Raw genomic sequence first — 19190 nt, forward strand, 5'->3', positions numbered from 1 at the left:
CTTTACGCACAGAACAGTTTTAACTGGCATTTGTGGACGTAACTGCAGATTGTGGTACTTGACAAAGGTTTGTCAAAGTAGTCCTGAGCCCATGTAGTGAAATGGCTTATAGATGAAAGAGGATTCTTGAGGCAGTGCTGCCCAAGGGATCGGAGATCACAGGTGTTCAGCTTAGGTTTGCACCCTTGTCCTTTATGCACTGAAATTCCTCTAGAATCCTTGAATATTTTAATTATGTTATACACTGTTGAAGGTGAAATATCCGAATGTTCTCCTATTTTTCTTTGAGGAACATAGTTTTTAAAATATTTAATGTATTTCGTCACCTTAAAATTATAAGGTTCAATCTGAAATTTTTGTCAAAAATGAGTTATTGACATTTTTATTAAATGGCCATTTATTTAAATTATTGGATTTTTTAAATAAGTTGTTTACAATTTAAGAATTTTTATTGAAAAAAACAAATGTTACACACATACTGTTTGCTATGGAATGCAAAAACTTTGAAGCTCAATATGTCAAAATCATTCAGAACGCAGATAGAACCTTATAATTCTAAGGTGATGATTTGTTGGCAAACTGGCGATCCTCTGCCCATCTTTGCTGCTAAAGGACTAGACCTTTTTTAGATGCTGCTTTTGTACCAAATCACCTGTTTCAAACAATCACCTGTTTTAAATCACATCATTATTTGACCAATTTACCTGACTACTTGCCCTAAATGGCTGTTGTCCTAACCTTGCTGAAAAATCCAGCTTAAACCAGCCTAAGATGGTTGGCTGGTTTTAGCTGGTCGACCAGCCTGATTTTAGAGGGGTTTTATCCACTTCCAGCCTGGTCTTAGCTGGTCAGGCTAAAAACCATCTAAAACCAGCTTGACCATCCTGGTTTAAGCTGGACATAGCTGGTTTTGGCTGGGCTCCCATCTTAGTTAGGCTGGTCAAGCTGGTTTTAGTTGGTCATGTCCCAGCCTGTCCAGCTAAAACCAGGCTGGAAATGGCTGGAAATCAGCCTGGAAGTGGCCAAAACCTCTCTAAAACCAGCCTGGTTGCCCAGCTAAAACCAGCCAATCATCCCAGGCTGGTTTAAGCTGGATTTTTCTGCAGGGAACTCTTTTTGAATGTGTTGCTGGTCTGAATGACAGGAAATTATGTGTATTTACAAATTAAATGAAGTCTACAAGACAAAACATGTTCATATCGTGTGCAATAAAATGCAGGTCAAACTAAATTGCAAAATCACTACTTTCTTTTTTTTTAAATTTGCGTTTTTCATACTGTCCCAACTTATTTCTGATTTGGAGTCGTAGTTTTAATAATGTCTATAAGCTAGTGTGCTCTAAATGTCCAAAACAGTGACAAAACTTGCACTATAAAGATGTAAGCCTGAAGTAAAGATGCAAAGCTTGCAGTTTGTCATCTCTTATATCAGTATCTCATCAAATCTTCTGACCAATCAAAGGTTCTCTAGTATCTGACGTCATAACGATCATAACGATTCTCACTTGCTTTTCATTTGATGTGCTTGAGCTCAACCACTCTCATTGCCAGAGCTGTGATTAAATAAAACACTATTGGCTGTTTTTTAAGAAAAGGGAGGAGCTACACTATGTTCCACCCTCTCTTTATTTCGATTATGTCAAACATCATTGCTTCATGGGACCTTTAAAACTTAATATTGCTTGTTGTTTGCTTGTTGTCCTTTTGTGGCATGAAAATAGAGGGCATACACCATCAAAACTACACCAGGGTGAGTACATAATGACTTTATTTTCATTTTTGGGGTCAGCGATTTGTTACAAACACACCATGAAGCTCTGTGTGCAGATTCATATTTATTTCATCGGACGAGCTGGAGCCGTGCAACACACAGAGCAGCGTTTTTCTGCTGCATTCGGGCCGTGGGAGTTGAACTTCTGGAGTGTTTGAATTTCGTGGCAGAAAGATTCAGACCATGTCCGTCTTTTTGAAGAGCAGAGAGGTCTGGGTGGAATTGGAGGCCTCTGATTTCTCTTGGCTAACAGCTCGGTTTTGAATTTGTGAGTTTTGAAGACTCAGCTGAGAAATCAATCCCGAAATCAAAGCGATTCATGTTCCACTTCTGTCGTGCACCATGTCTTTTTTGCTTGGAGTGGCGAGGGCCAGGCCCAGTCCAAGCTATTTTCTGATACGGGAGAGCTCTCATTCCTCGAAAGCAGGAGCAATTTTGCACAGCATTTTCAAAACTACTCTCAATCTTTCAAGTTCGTCTTCAGCGGAACAAGTCAAAGTCTTATTCTCGAGGAGGTCAAGAGACGAGCTGTGTGAAAATCATATTTTTATTATGATGCTGCCATAGGGGTTTTCTTATTGTCTTGGTTGGCTCATGTCTTCCAGTACACGATTCACTGTAAAAACAAATGCAGGGTTCCACATGTTTTAGTTGACCCAATTCGAATCAATTAAGTTAGGTAAATTGGTTTTAAGAAATGTAAGTATATTAATTAGATTGATTAAAAAACTCAAGACTTTTGTTGTTTCAGCTTATTTTAAATGAGTAGTTTGAACAAGCAGAAATAAAATAAAATAAAATAAAATAAAATAAAATAAAATAAAATAAAATAAAATGAAATAAAATAAAATAAAATAAAATAAAATAAAATAAAATAAAATAAAATAAAATAAAATAAAATAAAATAAAATAAAATAAAATAAAATAAAATGAAATGAAATAAAATAAAATACAACAAAACAAAATAAAATAAATATTTATATACTGTAAAAAAGGCCTCCACAGTTCATTTATTTTGTCCTAACACAAACTGATTAAGTTAACCTAACAAATTTAGATGGATTGAACATTGTTACGTCCCTTCTGAATCACACCATTCACGTCCTGCACCTTATTGCACTGGGTGTCTGATAGGGCTCATAATAATATGTCATAAATAAGCACCATGGAATTATTTCTAAAGAATGACGATTGGAGCAGTAATGGAGAAAATGCTACTTTATTCATTACAGCAAAAAAAAAAAAAAAAATACATAGAAAGTTATTTTAAATTGTAATAATTGTTTAAAATGCCTATTTTTTAATCATAAGAGACTTCAATAAATAAATTCGTATGTTAATACATGCATACAGTACAAACAGACTGACATGAATACAAACATGCATGCATACATACAAGTAATCCTCAAACATGAGTCACTTTAATAATTTATAATAATTCGGTTGCTTGCTAGATGAATCTGTCAGCTGTTTCTGTAGCTCAGGTTTGCTGCTCGCTTCGCTCATCTCACATTGATGTAAGGCATGGGAATGTTGGAAGAATAACAATAAAGTAATCTTGTTTCCTTCAGCTTTTGACCAATTTCATCGTAGCGTTGGAGACTCATGACACGCAATTTCTAAACACCTCTGAAGCGCAGCGGTAAAGTAGTCCTTTGACAACAAGACAACAGAGCTGATTGCCTCTCGCACAAAAGGCTGTTCCATTTCTACCAATCTCTCTCTCTCTCTCCCTCTCTCTGTCTCTGTCTTTCTCTCTGGAGGTGGTAAGGATGCTAGAGGGCCGTTTTTTTAATGAGCTGTAGCATCAGCAGCACTCAGGCATAAATTGCTGACACTGTTTACTGCAGGCGTTTTGCTCCTCTCAGCTGACCCTTTAGCTTCCACCGCCACAGTTAAATAAAGCTGCTTCTGCTCAGCCACAGGTAAGAAATTCAGACAGCGCCTAAATCCACCTCATAAAGTCCAAATTAGTTCGCAGATCCGAATCGTTCAGGGCCAACATAAAAGGCAAGTGGCAATCAAAACTGACCCTGTTTACTTTCATAATAAATATCTCTTCTTCTGCACAGTTCACCAACACTTGTATATACTGTAGTATGCAGCTAGACCTGCCTAGCAACCACACAGAGTACCCTAACAACCACATAGCCACACCCTCGCCCAAGTAACCACCTAAAATATATAAGAATACATTTGTAATATCATATAAATACCCCATCAGTCACTCTGCATATCCCAACAACCATTTACCTACACCCTCACCCTAGTAAACACCTAAAATACACTAGCAACTACTCAGAACACACTGGAAATAACATATAAATACTCAATCAGTCGTATAGTATAGCCCAACAACCATATAGCTACACCATCACCTTAGTAATTACTTGGAATACATTAGCAACCACTTGTAATACACTGGCAATAACATTGCAATACCCCATTGGTCACCACCATACCCCAACAACCATATAGCTACACCCTCATCCTAGTGACCACCTAGAAACATTAGTAACCACTCAGAACACACTGGAAATAAAATATCAATACCCTATTGGTCACTCAGCATATGCCAACAACCATATAGCTACACCCTCACCCTAGTAACCACCTAAAATATATAAGAATACACTGGCAATAACATAAATATCCCATCAGTCACTCTGCATATCCCAACAACCATTTACCTACACCATCACCCTAGTAAACACCTAAAATACATTAGCAACTACTCAGAACACACTGGAAATAACATATAAATACTCAATCAGTCATTCAGTATAACCCAACAACCATATAGCTACACCATCACCTTGGTAATTACTTGGAATACATTAGCAACCACTTTTAATGCACTGGCAATAACATTGCAATACCCCAATTGGTCACCACCATACCCCAACAACCATATAGCTACACCCTCATCCTAGTGACCACCTAGAAACATTAGAAACCACTCAGAACACACTGGAAATAAAATATCAATACCCTATTGGTCACTCAGCATATGCCAACAACCATATAGCTACACCCTCACCCTAGCAACCACCTAAAAAATATAAGAATACACTGGCAATAACATATAAATACCCCATCAGTCACTCTGCATATGCCAACAACCATTTACCTACACCATCACCCTAGTAAACACCTAAAATACATTAGCAACTACTCAGAACACACTGGAAATAACATATAAATACTCAATCAGTCATTCAGTATAACCCAACAGCCATATAGCTACACCATCACCTTGGTAATTACTTGGAATACATTAGCAACCACTTTTAATGCACTGGCAATAACATTGCAATACCCCAATTGGTCGCCACCATACCCCAACAACCATATAGCTACACCCTCATCCTAGTGACCACCTAGAAACATTAGTAACCACTCAGAACACACTGGAAATAAAATATCAATACTATATTGGTCACTCAGCATATGCCAACAACCATATAGCTACACCATCACCCTAGTAAACACATAGAATACATTAGCAACTACTCAGAACACACTGGAAATAACATATAAATACTCAATCAGTCATTCAGTATAACCCAACAACCATATAGCTAGACCATCACCTTGTTAATTACTTGGAATACATTAGCAACCACTTTTAATGCACTGGCAATAACATTGCAATACCCCAATTGGTCGCCACCATACTCCAACAACCATATAGCTACACCCTCATCCTAGTGACCACCTAGAAACATTAGTAACCACTCAGAACACACTGGAAATAAAATATCAATACTATATTGGTCACTCAGCATATGCCAACAACCATATAGCTACACCCTCACCCTTGTAACCACCTAAAATATATAAGAATACACTGGCAATAACATATAAATACCCCATCAGTCACTCTGCATATCCCAACCACCATTTACCTACACCATCACCCTAGTAAACACCTAAAATACATTAGCAACTACTCAGAACACACTGGAAATAACATATAAATACTCAATCAGTCGTTCAGTATAACCCAACAACCATATAGCTACACCATCACCTTGGTAATTACTTGGAATACATTAGCAACCACTTTTAATGCACTGGCAATAACATTGCAATACCCCAATTGGTCGCCACCATACCCCAACAACCATATAGCTACACCCTCATCCTAGTGACCACCTAGAAACATTAGTAACTACTCAGAACACACTGGAAATAAAATATCAATACTATATTGGTCACTCAGCATATGCCAACAACCATATAACTACACCCTCACCCTAGTAACCACCTAAAATACATTAGCAACTACTCAGAACACACTGGAAATAACATATAAATGCTCAATCAGTCATTCAGTATAACCCAACAACCATATAGCTACACCATCACCTTAGTAATTACTTGGAATACATTAGCAACCACTTGTAATACACTGGCAATAACATTGCAATACCCCATTGGTCACCACCATACCCCAACAACCATATAGCTACACCCTCATCCTAGTGACCACCTAGAAACATTAGTAACCACTCAGAACACACTGGAAATAAAATATCAATACCCTATTGGTCACTCAGCATATGCCAACAACCATATAGCCACACCCTCACCCTAGTAACCACCTAAAATATATAAGAATACACTGGCAATAACATAAATATCCCATCAGTCACTCTGCATATCCCAACAAACATTTACCTACACCCTCACCCTAGTAAACACCTAAAATACATTAGCAACTACTCAGAACACACTGGAAATAACATATAAATACTCAATCAGTCATTCAGTATAACCCAACAACCATATAGCTACACCATCACCTTGGTAATTACTTGGAATACATTAGCAACCACTTTTAATGCACTGGCAATAACATTGCAATACCCCAATTGGTTGCCACCATACCCCAACAACCATATAGCTACACCCTCATCCTAGTGACCACCTAGAAACATTAGTAACCACTCAGAACACACTGGAAATAAAATATCAATACCCTATTGGTCACTCAGCATATCCTAACAACAATATAGCTACACCATCACCCTAGTAACCACCTAAAATATATAAGAATACACTGGCAATAACATATAAATACCCCATCAGTCACTCTGCATATCCCAACAAACATTTACCTACACCCTCACCCTGGTAAACACCTAAAATACATTAGCAACTACTCAGAACACACTGGAAATAACATATACATACTCAATCAGTCATTCAGTATAACCCAACAACCATACAGCTAGACCATCACCTTGGTAATTACTTGGAATACATTAGCAACCACTTTTAATGCACTGGCAATAACATTGCAATACCCCAATTGGTCACCACCATACTCCAACAACCATATAGCTACACCCTCATCCTAGTGACCAACATTAGCAACCACTCAGAACACACTGGAAATATCAATACCCTATTGGTCACTCAGCATATCCTAACAACCATATAGCTACACCCTCAACCTAGTAAACACATAGAATACATTAGCAACCACTCAGAATACGCTGGCAACAACATAGCAATACTCTATCAGTCACTCAGCATACCCAAACAACCATATATCTACACCCTATAGTAACCACCTACTGTCATACCTACCTGTTATTCTCCGGAGTCTTCTGTATTTTACACCAATCTCCTGCCACCCTTTTGTCTTGTTTTTAGTCGAAATACACACACATTCTTAAACCAGGAAGCGTTTTCTAGACCAGGGGTGGGAAACTCTGTCCTGGAGGGCCGGTGTAATCAAACACACCTGAGCATGCTAATCAGTGTTTTCAAGATCACTAGAAATCTATAAGCAGGTGTGTTTGATTAGAGTTGGAGCTAAACTGTGCAGGACACCGGCCCTCCAGGACCGAGTTTGCCCCATCCCTGTTCTAGACAATCAACAAATAAGGTCTTGTTTTCTGAAATAATGTCAAAATTAAGTTTTTTTTCTTTTTTTAAACAAGCAAAATAATCTACCATGATATATACTGTAAGATAAATAAACTTGTTTCAAAGTCAGTTATCTTAATTACCATATTGGCAGATTATTTAGCTTGTTTTTAGGAAACACATCTAAGTTTGAAGTTTTATTATTTCTGAAAATAAGACTTTTTTTTTTTTTTACTTGTCTACAAAATGCTTCTTTGAGATTGAGAATGAGATTTAAAACCAAAACTCAAAGTGGGAAAATCATTTGTTTGCAGTGTTGTTATGCATATATATTTGTTTTAGATATGTTCTTTACTACATTTTATGAAGCTCATTATGTGCTGCACTCTTAGGGAACTAGAAGCTATTTCACTTCAACAGAGCGGACAATTCACACTTTAAGAAATGATACCCTGGTAAATCAATTTGATGCAAAACTCCTAAGATCTCACCTCGCGATACACGTTGCAGAATCACTCCAAGTTTGAGTTCTTGCCAGATAAACACAGAGGCTTTTTCAGGTGACTTTTGCGCTGGATTTCAAAAGGGCAGTAATACAATAAAGCCGATCGATCGTGCATGTTGATCTTGTAAATAACTTCCCTGTCATCTTGCTCTCGTTCTCATTCTCGCTTTCTTTTTTTTCTCTGAGAGCGTTCAATGCTCTGCTCGCACGCTGTTTTTCCTCTCCCTTTGTTGCGCTCAGAATTGACGTCTTTTGGGAGTGATATTTAAATCTGTGTCCAGGAAATGGAACCGCAGGAATCCAATAACAAAATTCATTTGTCTAGATTTGACTTGGGGTGCTTTAGCCCACTGCGAGGGGATGCGCCAAACCTCTGAATGTAATGATTGGATTTATTTATCTATTTGTGGCTCTCATTAGAGGTGTCCATGGTTCCCAGAGCCCCTGCTGTGAATATTGGTCGGCTTTCATGAAACACAACTGCTGAGTCTCGTAAACAAAAGATGCTGTGGATGGAGACGGCCAAGGTGTATTTATTGTGTTGCGTCTGTTAGAGCTGTGAAAATGATCTGCAAGTCTTTGAAACAATATTCAGTCTGATCAGATTTACTTTTAAATTAGTATTTTGATATATTTATGAATCGATTTTTAAAGGTCTCGTGACGTGATTCGAAATGTCGTTCATTCAATCATTCATAACTTGTGTTATAGGACCTTGATCTTTCCTCCTGCAACATCCGATGGTAAAAAGTTGTAAAAGTGACTGCGGTATCCTTAGTGGTTGGTTGGCGGCGTGCAGGAATTGCACTCATTACTAAGTCATGCTTGCATACTATTTCAGACCAAGTTTTCAAAGTAGCATGGTCAACAATATAGGGAGTGCATCACAGGATGTTCAAAAATGAGCCAATGTCAATATAAAAGCAACTTCACCTCAGTAAAGCAGGCTAGGGGGAATAGCGCTGTTTACTTGTTGTTTTCTTTGTTGTTAAACTAAACAAAAACAAATCTACATTATCGATGCTGTAAAAGGACTTTATGAAACTGAAAATAGTCACATCAGTCATGCCAGGAGATTTCAGTGGCTGAACAACACTTCTGTGCATTTAACCCATTCGTAAAACAACACAATCTACATCAGCTTTGCGTGATGATGTGACGTTTATTTATAAACTAATTTCGGAGAGGATCCCGTGCTTATGATTGCTTGCAGCCGACGCCGCATTATTCAATTTTTGTTTAACCAATCAGATTCAATTCAATTCAATTCAGCTTTATTTGTATATCGCTTTTACAATGTAGATTGTGTCAAAGCAGCTTCACATAAATGGTCATAGTAACTGGAACAGTGTAGTTCAGTTTTTAGTGTTTAAGTTCAGTTCAGTTTAGCTCAGTTCAGTGTGATTTAAAATCATTACTCAGAGTTCAAACACTGAAGAGCAAATTCATCGATGTGTAGCTCTACCAATCCTGAACCATGCGAGCAAGTGTTGACAGCGGAGAGGGAAAAAAAACTTCACCTGGTAGGAGAGTGAAGAAAAAAAAACCTTGAGAGAACCAGACTCAGTTGGGCACGACCATTTTAATTTCTCCGCTGACCAAAAGTCTTGTGCAGAGCTTCAGTCACCGCGGTGGAGGCTGGAAGCTGGCCTCAGCGAAGACTCGTCTGTCCCTGGAGCGTCGCTGGAATCAGACTCATGTTCTCCAACTCCCCATGACCATCAGCGCAGCAGCAGCTCAGGATATGGCCTGGTCCCGGATATGGAAACCTTGGGATCATCTCGTCGCTGGTCTTGGATCCAATCAGTGACTCTGCAGATGATTCCTAAGCCACTATAAATACCTTAAGTTCCATAAAACAGCTATCTTCATTTTGAGGAATCCCCCTTCCACCCCTACTCCTCCTCCTTTCCTAGATGGGTGGCACGGTGGTCCACTGGTTAGCACTGTTGCCTCACAGCAAGAACGTCACTGGTTCTAGTCTTTACCGAGCCAGTTGACATTTCTGTGCTGAGTTTACACGTTGTCCCTGTGCTCATGTGGGTTTCCCACGGTTTCCTCCCACAGTCCAAAAATATGCAACTTAAGTTAATTGACTAATCCAAATCAGCACCATAGACATGCTCCTAGTAAGTAATCTTTCAAGAGCAATCCCTATCTGTTCATTAGCTACTGCAGCAGGGGAGTTCTCAAGATCTACCTGTGCTCAAACTTCCCTCTCTACTTGCAAATGGGAGGGAGCCCCAAGCTCGAGGATCTTCTGAGCTCAGGGCTCTCTCCCGGGACAGCATGCCAAAACTAGCTTTATAATCAATCATCAGCTAAGTGTGAACTCTTGAAAATAGTTTTAAAACACAACATTACCTGTCTAAAAGGAGCTATGGTGCTGTTCTTTCTCCAGCATGCAAAAATAACTCCAATATTGATTCAGGACTTTAAAGTTTTGATTTAGCATCTGTTTTTACCGCTGTCACTCTCTTTATTGAATACACTGGGCCGAGCACATGTACAAATCTACAGTTGCTGACAGACAGTTTGGGCTACTTATCAGAATTATGGGGATTATCGGCCCGACAATATTTAATTGGACGAACATTTTTTTGTTTTTGTTTTATGCCTTACCCAGAATATAAAAATACATATAAATACATTTAGGTCATTTGATGTAATCATGGTGACGCAGTGGCACAGTGGGTAGTGCTGTTGCCCTACAGCAAGAAAGTCACTGGTTCGAGCCTCAGCTGGGTCAATTGCCGCTTCTGTGTGGAGTTTGCATGTTCTCCCTGCGTTTGCATGGGTTTCCTCCTGGTGCTCCGGTTTCCCCCACAGTCTAAAGACATGCGGCACAGGTGAATTGGATAAAGGCTAAATTGTGCGCAGTGTATGAGTTTGAATGTGTTTGTGTGGATGTTTCTCAGAGATGGGTTGCGACTGGAAGGGCATCAGCTGCATAAAAACGTGCTGGATAAGTTGGCGGTTCATTCCGCTGTGGCAACCCCATATTAATAAAGGGACTAAGCCGAAAAAGAAAATGAATGAATGAATGAATGAATGCTGTAATCATTACTATTGGAATGTGAAGAGACTTTTATCAGCACAACAAAAACATGTATTTGTACTTTTTTATTTGTACTTTTGTATTGCTTTTGTATTTGTACTTTGTTACTTTGTTAAAAAAAAGCATTTTTACTTCGTTACTTCCCATCTCTGCCCATTAGTAACCATCTCTCCTTAATAAGCATAGGACGTTAATCTTGTTTTTGAATATGCCACTATGCTGACACACAGGCATTTGTAGCTCCGCCCTCCTTTTGAAAAAAGTACAATCTCATTTGAATTTAAAGCAACAGTGACCAAAATGAAAATGTGGATCAAAGACTATAATAGGTAGTTTTAAAAAGTTATAAAACATTATCTATGGGGTATATCAAGCTGAAACATCACATACACACTCTGGGGACATCAGAGATTTATTTTACCTGTTGTAAAAGTGGGAATAATAGGCCCCCTTTAATTCAATATTTATTTATTTTTTTATATAATCTATTGTTTTAAACATCTAATTTGTCAATAAATAGATGAATTTTCAACTTCAGAAGTTTACCAAAATATCCCATAGTGAAATTCATATCTGTAAAAAAAATAAATAAATAAAAAAAAACTTCATCACAAAAAACTCGACCTGTTAATTAACAGTTCTTTTTACAGTATCTTCTAAACACAGCCTTTTCGGAGGTTATTGCAGATGCATGATATTTTTAATCTAATGTTGACTTTTAATGAAGTTTGCTGTTTTTTGTAAACTGAATATTTTATTACTTGCCTGGTCACTGGAGGGCTGTCTGTGACATTTCATCATAGTGCACTGTCAGTTTCATAAGTGTTTGAAATGTCAGGGCGACTGCAAAAATCACTCAGAAGCACTGGGGATCATGAGCTGTGTTGTTTATTTTTTTCCTCTCCCATCGTTTTTTTTTTTTTTTTTTGAAGTAATGGTTAATAAAAATCCTGTCATTATTCTCTATACATTGTTTGCCATCATTTTAAGGTAAGGTTTGTTTTTTGCAGTGGGTTTTCATTCACGTGGACAAGTGAAAGTGGACAGATGTGTTAGTGCTCCAAAATATACTCTATAAAAAATCAATATGAGCTTTCAAGTCTCTTTCAAACTTTTTATTAACTTGATCCGTTGTCATGCACTATATCTGAGTTTTGACAGCTGTGATTGAAGCAAAAGATTGATGACATTTCTGTCTGTTTTTATGTGGGGATAATGTTTTTAAGTGTGTTCAATGGGAAAGCAAGTCTGTCAAAACTTTGGCTTCAGAATTTTATTAAATGTTTAACTTTATATTAACATTTGATTTTATTTCGTTTCATTTTTGATCAGTATTTTATTTAATTTAACTTTATATTAACATTTTATTTTAATTTATTTGTATTTAATTTAATTTAATTTAATTTAATTTAATTGTAGGCCATTATATTATTTTATTTAACTTTATAATAAAATTTTATTTCAATTTAGTTTATTTTAGACCAGTATTTTATTTTATTTAACTTTATATTACTATTTTTTATTTAATTTAGTTTAGATTTATTTTGAAATAATACAAATATATTTCATGCTTACTATTTAAATAATGAACAACACATTAACAGCATTTATTAGAAAGGGAAAATCGTTAAAAATAAATATTTTACTCTCACTTTTAATCAATTTAATGCATTCTTCCTTTCAAAACATTTTTTAAAAAAATTATTTCCATAAACATTTGAGTGGAAGTGCATCTCCATATAACCACACATCAGTAAATGCATGACAAATCATTTCAGCTCTGTCTGTCTGTATATCTACCAAGGAATTATGATCGAAACCTGAAATTATGGTGGTATTTAAATGACACATATCTGCGAACTCCTGAGGTCTCTTGCATTAAAACGAGGCTGAACTCCTGTGGATTATGTGATCAACAGCTTTCAGTGTCTCCTCCAACATGAATTGACAAACCAAAGCAGTGTTTAAAGCCAAGTGTGTGTGTCTGTGTGTTTTGACACAGATGAAGTGTAAGAATCAGTGGTAAACAGTACTTTAAACAGTAGATTTAAGTATTAGTAGCATAAATACAGAACAATATGCAGTATCCGAGTCCAAATTTATAAAAGATTCACCATTAATATTTTATTTTATTTTATTTTAATATTTGATTGATTTATTTATTTATTCTTTATTTTTTTATTAACTTTATATTTATATTTTATTTTATTTTAGATCAGAATTTTGTTTCATTTTAGACCAGTATTTTATTTTGTTTTATTTAAGACCAGTATTTTATTTTCTTTTATTTAAGACCAGTATTTTATTATGTTTTATTTTAGACCAGTATTTTATTATGTTTTATTTTAGACCAGTATTTTATTTTATTTTATTTAACTTTATATTAACTTTTCATTTTATTTTATTTTTATTTTATCTTAGACCAGTGTTTTATTTTATTTAACTTTATATTAATATTTTATTTATTAGTTTTTTATTTTAGACTAGTATTCTTTTATTTAACTTTATATATTTTTATTTTTATTTTAGAACAGTATTTTATTTTGATGTATTTTATTGTATTTTATTTTATTATAGACCAGTATTTTTTATTTAACTTTCTAATACTTTTATTTTATTTAACTCTATATTATATTTTATTTTTTTACCTTAATGTTATTATTAATTTACTTTATTTTAGACCGGTATTTTATTTTATTTTATTTTATTTAACTTTATATTAATATTTTACTTTATTTTATTTTATTTTAGACCAGTATTTTTTATTTAACTTTATAATAATATTTTATTTTATTTAACTTTATATTATATTTTATTTTATTTAACTTTATATTCATATTAATTTACTTTATTTTAGACCAGTATTTTTTATTTAACTTTATAATAATATTTTATTTTATTTTATTTTATTTTATTTTATTTTAGACCAGTATTTTTTATTTAACTTTATAATAATATTTTATTTTATTTAACTTTATATTACATTTTATTTTATTTAATTAATATTATTATTACTTTACTTTTTTTTAGACCAGTATTTTATTTTATTTAACTTTATATTAATATTTTATTTTATTTTATTTTTTTTTTATATTATGACACATAACTGTGAACTCCTGAGGTCTCCTGCATTAAAAATGAAGCCAAACTCCTGTGGATTATGTGATAAACAACCTCCAGTGTCTCTAACATGAACTGACGAACCAAATCAGTGTTTAAAGCCAAATGTGTCTGTGTGTTTTTAACACACCTTAGATGAAGTGTAAGAATCAGTGTTAACTTAATACTGAACAGTATGCTTGGTAACCACAAACATCCAGAGAAAGGCCAAGACAAGGCCTCTATTTATAAAAGATTCACCATTTATGTTACTAATTTATTTTATTTTAGTATTTTATTTTATTTCACTTTTTTATTACTATTTTATTTTATTTTAGACCAGTATTTTATTTAATTTTTATTTAATTTTGTTTTAGATCAGTATTTTATTTTATTAACTTTGTTACTGTTTTATTTTATTTTATTTTATTTCATGTTTGACCAGTTTCTTTTTCATTATGACACATAACTTCGAACTCCTGAGGTCTCTTGCATTAAAACAGAGCCAAACTCCTGTGGATTATGTGATCAACAGCCTTCAGTGTCTCCAACATGAACTGACGAACCAAAGCAGTGTTTAAAGCCAAGTGTGTGTGTGTTTTAACACACCTTAGATGAAGTGTTCAAATTTTTTAGACGAAGAATCAGCATTAACTTTAAACAGCAGAATTAGACAGCAGCATAAAAACAGAACAGTATGCTTAGTAAGCGCAACATCCAGTGAAAGGCCAAGACACTATTTTTAAAAAAGATCCACCACGCAGAGCTGCACTTTATAGAATTTAAGACAAAAAAAATTGACCAAAGTGGTCTCGGGAGACGTGCAAGGCTCCTTCGTTTCTCTGATGTGTCAACTGTTTCCACATTAAAAGACCCCCCCCCCACACACACACACACACATAAAAGGTGAATGTTGAAAAGCCGTGATGTTTATTTCTCTTAGAATATATATTGTCAGAGAAATACATATTCGTTTTCTATTGACGCTCTCATCCGCCTCCCCGACCCACAGAAAATAACTCGGTCTGTCTCACTCTGCGATTTAATGAGAAAGCTAACACGTTCTCCTGAAGACTGCTTACCTTCAGGGCACTTTTTCATTTGCAGCTCTTTCTATTAGACTTCAAGGTGAACAGGCGTCTGCGAGCGGGCCGATCCAGAGCCTGTCAGCGGCGAACGGGAACTTATTTTGCCTGCTAAGCTGAGTTTGGGGCGAGTTGGAGGAGCTCCGGCTGCTGATTTATAGTGCAGATGCTGCAGTCTTGTGGATCTCAGCACTGTCATGTTCGGCTTTCTTAACTTGCGGCTCGTACTTCTGTGCGTCGGTGCACTTTATTAAGCATCCCGGTGACATCAAGTTTGGAATTTATAGATTTATTCTTCAAAGTGAGTTTTGGGGGTAGGAGCAGATTTACTAGAGCCATAATAATGATCCTCAAGTAAAAGGGTTTTTTTTTTTGTAAGTGAGTGAGTGTGTGTGTGAATCCTCTGGCAGGGGCAGCGAGCTCTGACAAATTGTATTTGATGATTTATAATTGTGACCTCCCTCGCTTATGCTTTCTCTCTCTCTGTGTTTCAGGAGGCTGTGTTATGTTCATCCAGCAGCCCCATGATCTGGTGATCGTGGCCGGGGAGCCGGTGACTCTGCCGTGCACCATCATCGGGTATCAAGGCATGGTGCTGTGGGTCAAAGACGGACTCGCTCTGGGCGTCAATCGAGATCTTTCTGGTAAGAGAGAAATCATCCGCTGCTTTGTTTGTTGGTTAGTTAGAATACACTGTTTGTTGATTTGCATAATTACATTTGTGGCAATTAATGTGAAGTCTATACATTCTAAAAAATTTTATTTAGACCAGGCATGTCCAAGCTCGGTCCTGGAGGGCCGGTGTCCTGCAAAGTTTAGTTCCAACTCCAATCGGACACACCTGGGCTAGCTAAACAAGGGCTGTTTCTCAATTCCAAGAACGCTGAGAACGGACTTGCGTTCTTGTGGAGACCGGTCTTGCCAGGTGTCCTCGGAAGAACGAACTCTGGAGACCACGAGAACAGAGAATGCGTCCTGCGTTCTTCTTGATGGTCACGTGACCTTCACGCATTTTTAATGGAAAAAAATTTAAACATTACAGCATTCATACAACGTGAGAATCAGCGTTAACTTAATAATGAACAGTACGTTTGGTAACTACAAACATCCAGAGAAAGGCCAAGACACTATATTTATAAAAAATTCAGCATTCATATTTAATTTAATTTAATTTAATTTAATTTAATTTAATTTAATTTAATTTAATTTGATTTGATTTAATTTAATTTAATTTAATTTAATTTAATTTAATTTAATTTAATTTAATTTAATTTAATTTAATTTAATTTAATTTTATTTTATTTTATTTCACTTTTTATTACTATCTTATTTTATTTTATTTTAGACCAGTAGTTTAATTTATTTTTATTTTATTTTATTTTATTTTATTTTATTTTATTTTATTTTATTTTATTTTATTTTATTTTATTTTAGTAATTTATTTTATTTCACTTTTTATTACTATTTTATTTTATTTAACCAGTATTTTATTTTATTTTGTTTTGTTTTAGATCAGTATTTTATTTTATTTAACTTTGTTATGGTTTTATTTTATTTTATTTTAATTTAGTATTTTATTTAATTTTACTTTTTTATTACTATTTTATTTTATTTTATTTTTTCAACTTTAGATATATATTTTGTTTTATGTTTTCCCCCTTTAGATATATATATATATATATATACTATGCATAAAGACTTTACAAATATACGTTGCACAATATAAATAAAACAGATTGTAAATCGAGTTTCAGCAATCAAACATCCTTAATGTGTTTATCCCTTTATTAAGATGTCCATGGTGATGTTTATATTCACCATCTCATTTAGGGAAACTCCTGAGGTAAATAAGTGATATCTCTGAACTTTAATAATAAAGCTAAATAAAATGCTGTGCTTCCCACCTTCAGTCCCAATGACTTCTAGCGCGAGTTCGGTGTTCAAGTCTGCATCGGTGCGTCCTCCATATCAAGAACACATCCGGGAAGTTTCAACTCCTCCGTACTTGCGGTCTTGAGTATTGGAACTGAACTTTGGCAGTGGATGATGACGTTACACGAGGAAGCAAGACCGCTATAAAACGGACATCGAGAAAAAGCCATGCTCTTACCAGGCTTTCTAGAAACATCCTTGCAGGTGTGTTGAGGCAAGTTGGAGCTAAAATCTGCGTTTTATTTATTTATTTTTTTTTCAGTATGCTCATTCTAGTTCACCTTTAAATCTTTGCTTGTATACTGAGTTGTATGACTAGTACAGCACAGTAATAGTTAGTCACCCCATACCCTTTGGTTATGCAGTTATTATATCTGGCTCTGAGCATTGGAACTCGTTGCCACAGTGTTAGTCGGCAGGTCAGAGGGATTGTTTTGGCTTCCAATATCGAATCATAAAATGATGAGCTGATAATCATGTGAAATCTGGTGGTGTGCCACGGCACACTCTGAAATCATTATAATTGCTAAAAGAATGATGCTGAAATATTACACTGTGCTAAGATCTCTAACATCAATAACCGAACCAACTAAACAGCTTTCAATTACACGTACCAGATTTGGATCTTTAATAAATGTCTTCTTTTTGATTGATCACAATAACACATGAATTTGGTGAGTCACACTTATTTATTGTCTTTTCATTATTGGTTTCATTTTAGGGTGCTTTCACACCTGTGAATCGATTCAGTTGTTCCGAAACAGAGATTACAATTGTTACATTGTTGCTCTTTTCTCTTGGAGCGGTTCGCTTTCACACTGCAAAGTTTCTAATCGGACCAAAAGAGCTAAAACAAGTCACGTGCGAGTAAACTCTCCTCACATTGGTCAGAGTGCCGCTAAGCTGTCAGGAAAGGTGGTGGTTTGGTGGTGATTGACAGGGTGCGCGCGCGCGCGATGTGTCTGAGGAGAGACGTAGTGGGGAGGGGTGAGAAGGGTGCGTGACGATGCCTATTTGAGGACCTGGAGGGAGACGCGAGATTACCGGGAGATCATCACTCGTTTGCGGGCTTCCGGAGACTCGCGAAACTTCCCGCCCTACTCATAATTCTCTCTTCATATAGCCGTAAGCCTATTACAAATCCATAAAACACTGTGATATAACCGCGCTCGGATCGGATCGCTTTTTCACTACAATCGAACCGCTCCAGGGTTCGTTTCAATCGAGCCGAGACCACCTCATTCAAGCGATCTCGGAGCGATTACTTTGGCGCGGAACAGAGCGCGATTGCCCTGTTCACATATGCCAAACGAACCGCGCTAATTGGGCAAACGAGATACGTTCCGAAACAAAAGTGTAGGTGTGAAAGCACCCTTAGACTGACTTTTCTGTTTTCTGTCCATATAAAATCACATTTGTCCGTTAATTTTTAGGTGAATTCTGAAACAGGATGTTTTGTCTTTGACTCAGTGTATAGAATAAGTACATAAGCTATAAAATTCCCCCAAAACAGTTTTAAAGAAGACATATTATGCCCCTTTTTACAAGATGTGAAATATTTTTCTGATGTCCCTACAGTGTGTATGTGAAGTTTCAGCTCAAAAAACACCACAAATCATGTTTTATAACTCTTCAAAACTGACCCTTATAGGTTTAGATTCAAAATGAGCTGTTCTGCTGACTGCCACTTTAAATTCAAATGAGATTGTGCTCTTTTCAAAAGAGGGTGAGCTAAAATGCTTATACATGTTCAAAACAGAACGCCATCTCTGTAAAAAGCTGAAAATGTCTAAATAAGTGGCTGAGAAGGTAGTCTATGGACATTCCGGTGTTTATTTGTGCATCCTAAAACTCAATATAA

At 35.8% G+C, this 19190-nt stretch overlaps 1 protein-coding gene across 13 annotated transcripts in view; it reads left to right on the forward strand.

The window, feature by feature from the left end:
• kirrel3a (kirre like nephrin family adhesion molecule 3a) overlaps window positions 1–19190 on the forward strand; it is a 532195-nt gene that overhangs the window by 348850 nt on the left and 164155 nt on the right. For 11 of the 13 annotated variants that reach the window (XM_073915104.1, XM_073915110.1, XM_068224013.2 and 8 more), the window contains one exon: window positions 15892–16041. In XM_073915104.1, coding sequence (XP_073771205.1) covers window positions 15903–16041 — 139 coding nt within the window. In that variant the 5' untranslated portion in view covers window positions 15892–15902. Of the gene's footprint in view, window positions 1–12038; window positions 12204–15891; window positions 16042–19190 lie in introns of those variants that run through there. The other 2 variants (XM_073915106.1, XM_073915111.1) reach the window with 2 other exon arrangements.

The sequence above is a fragment of the Danio rerio genome, chromosome 10 (genome assembly GCF_049306965.1).
Source record: "Danio rerio strain Tuebingen ecotype United States chromosome 10, GRCz12tu, whole genome shotgun sequence".
NCBI classification, from domain to species: domain Eukaryota; kingdom Metazoa; phylum Chordata; class Actinopteri; order Cypriniformes; family Danionidae; genus Danio; species Danio rerio.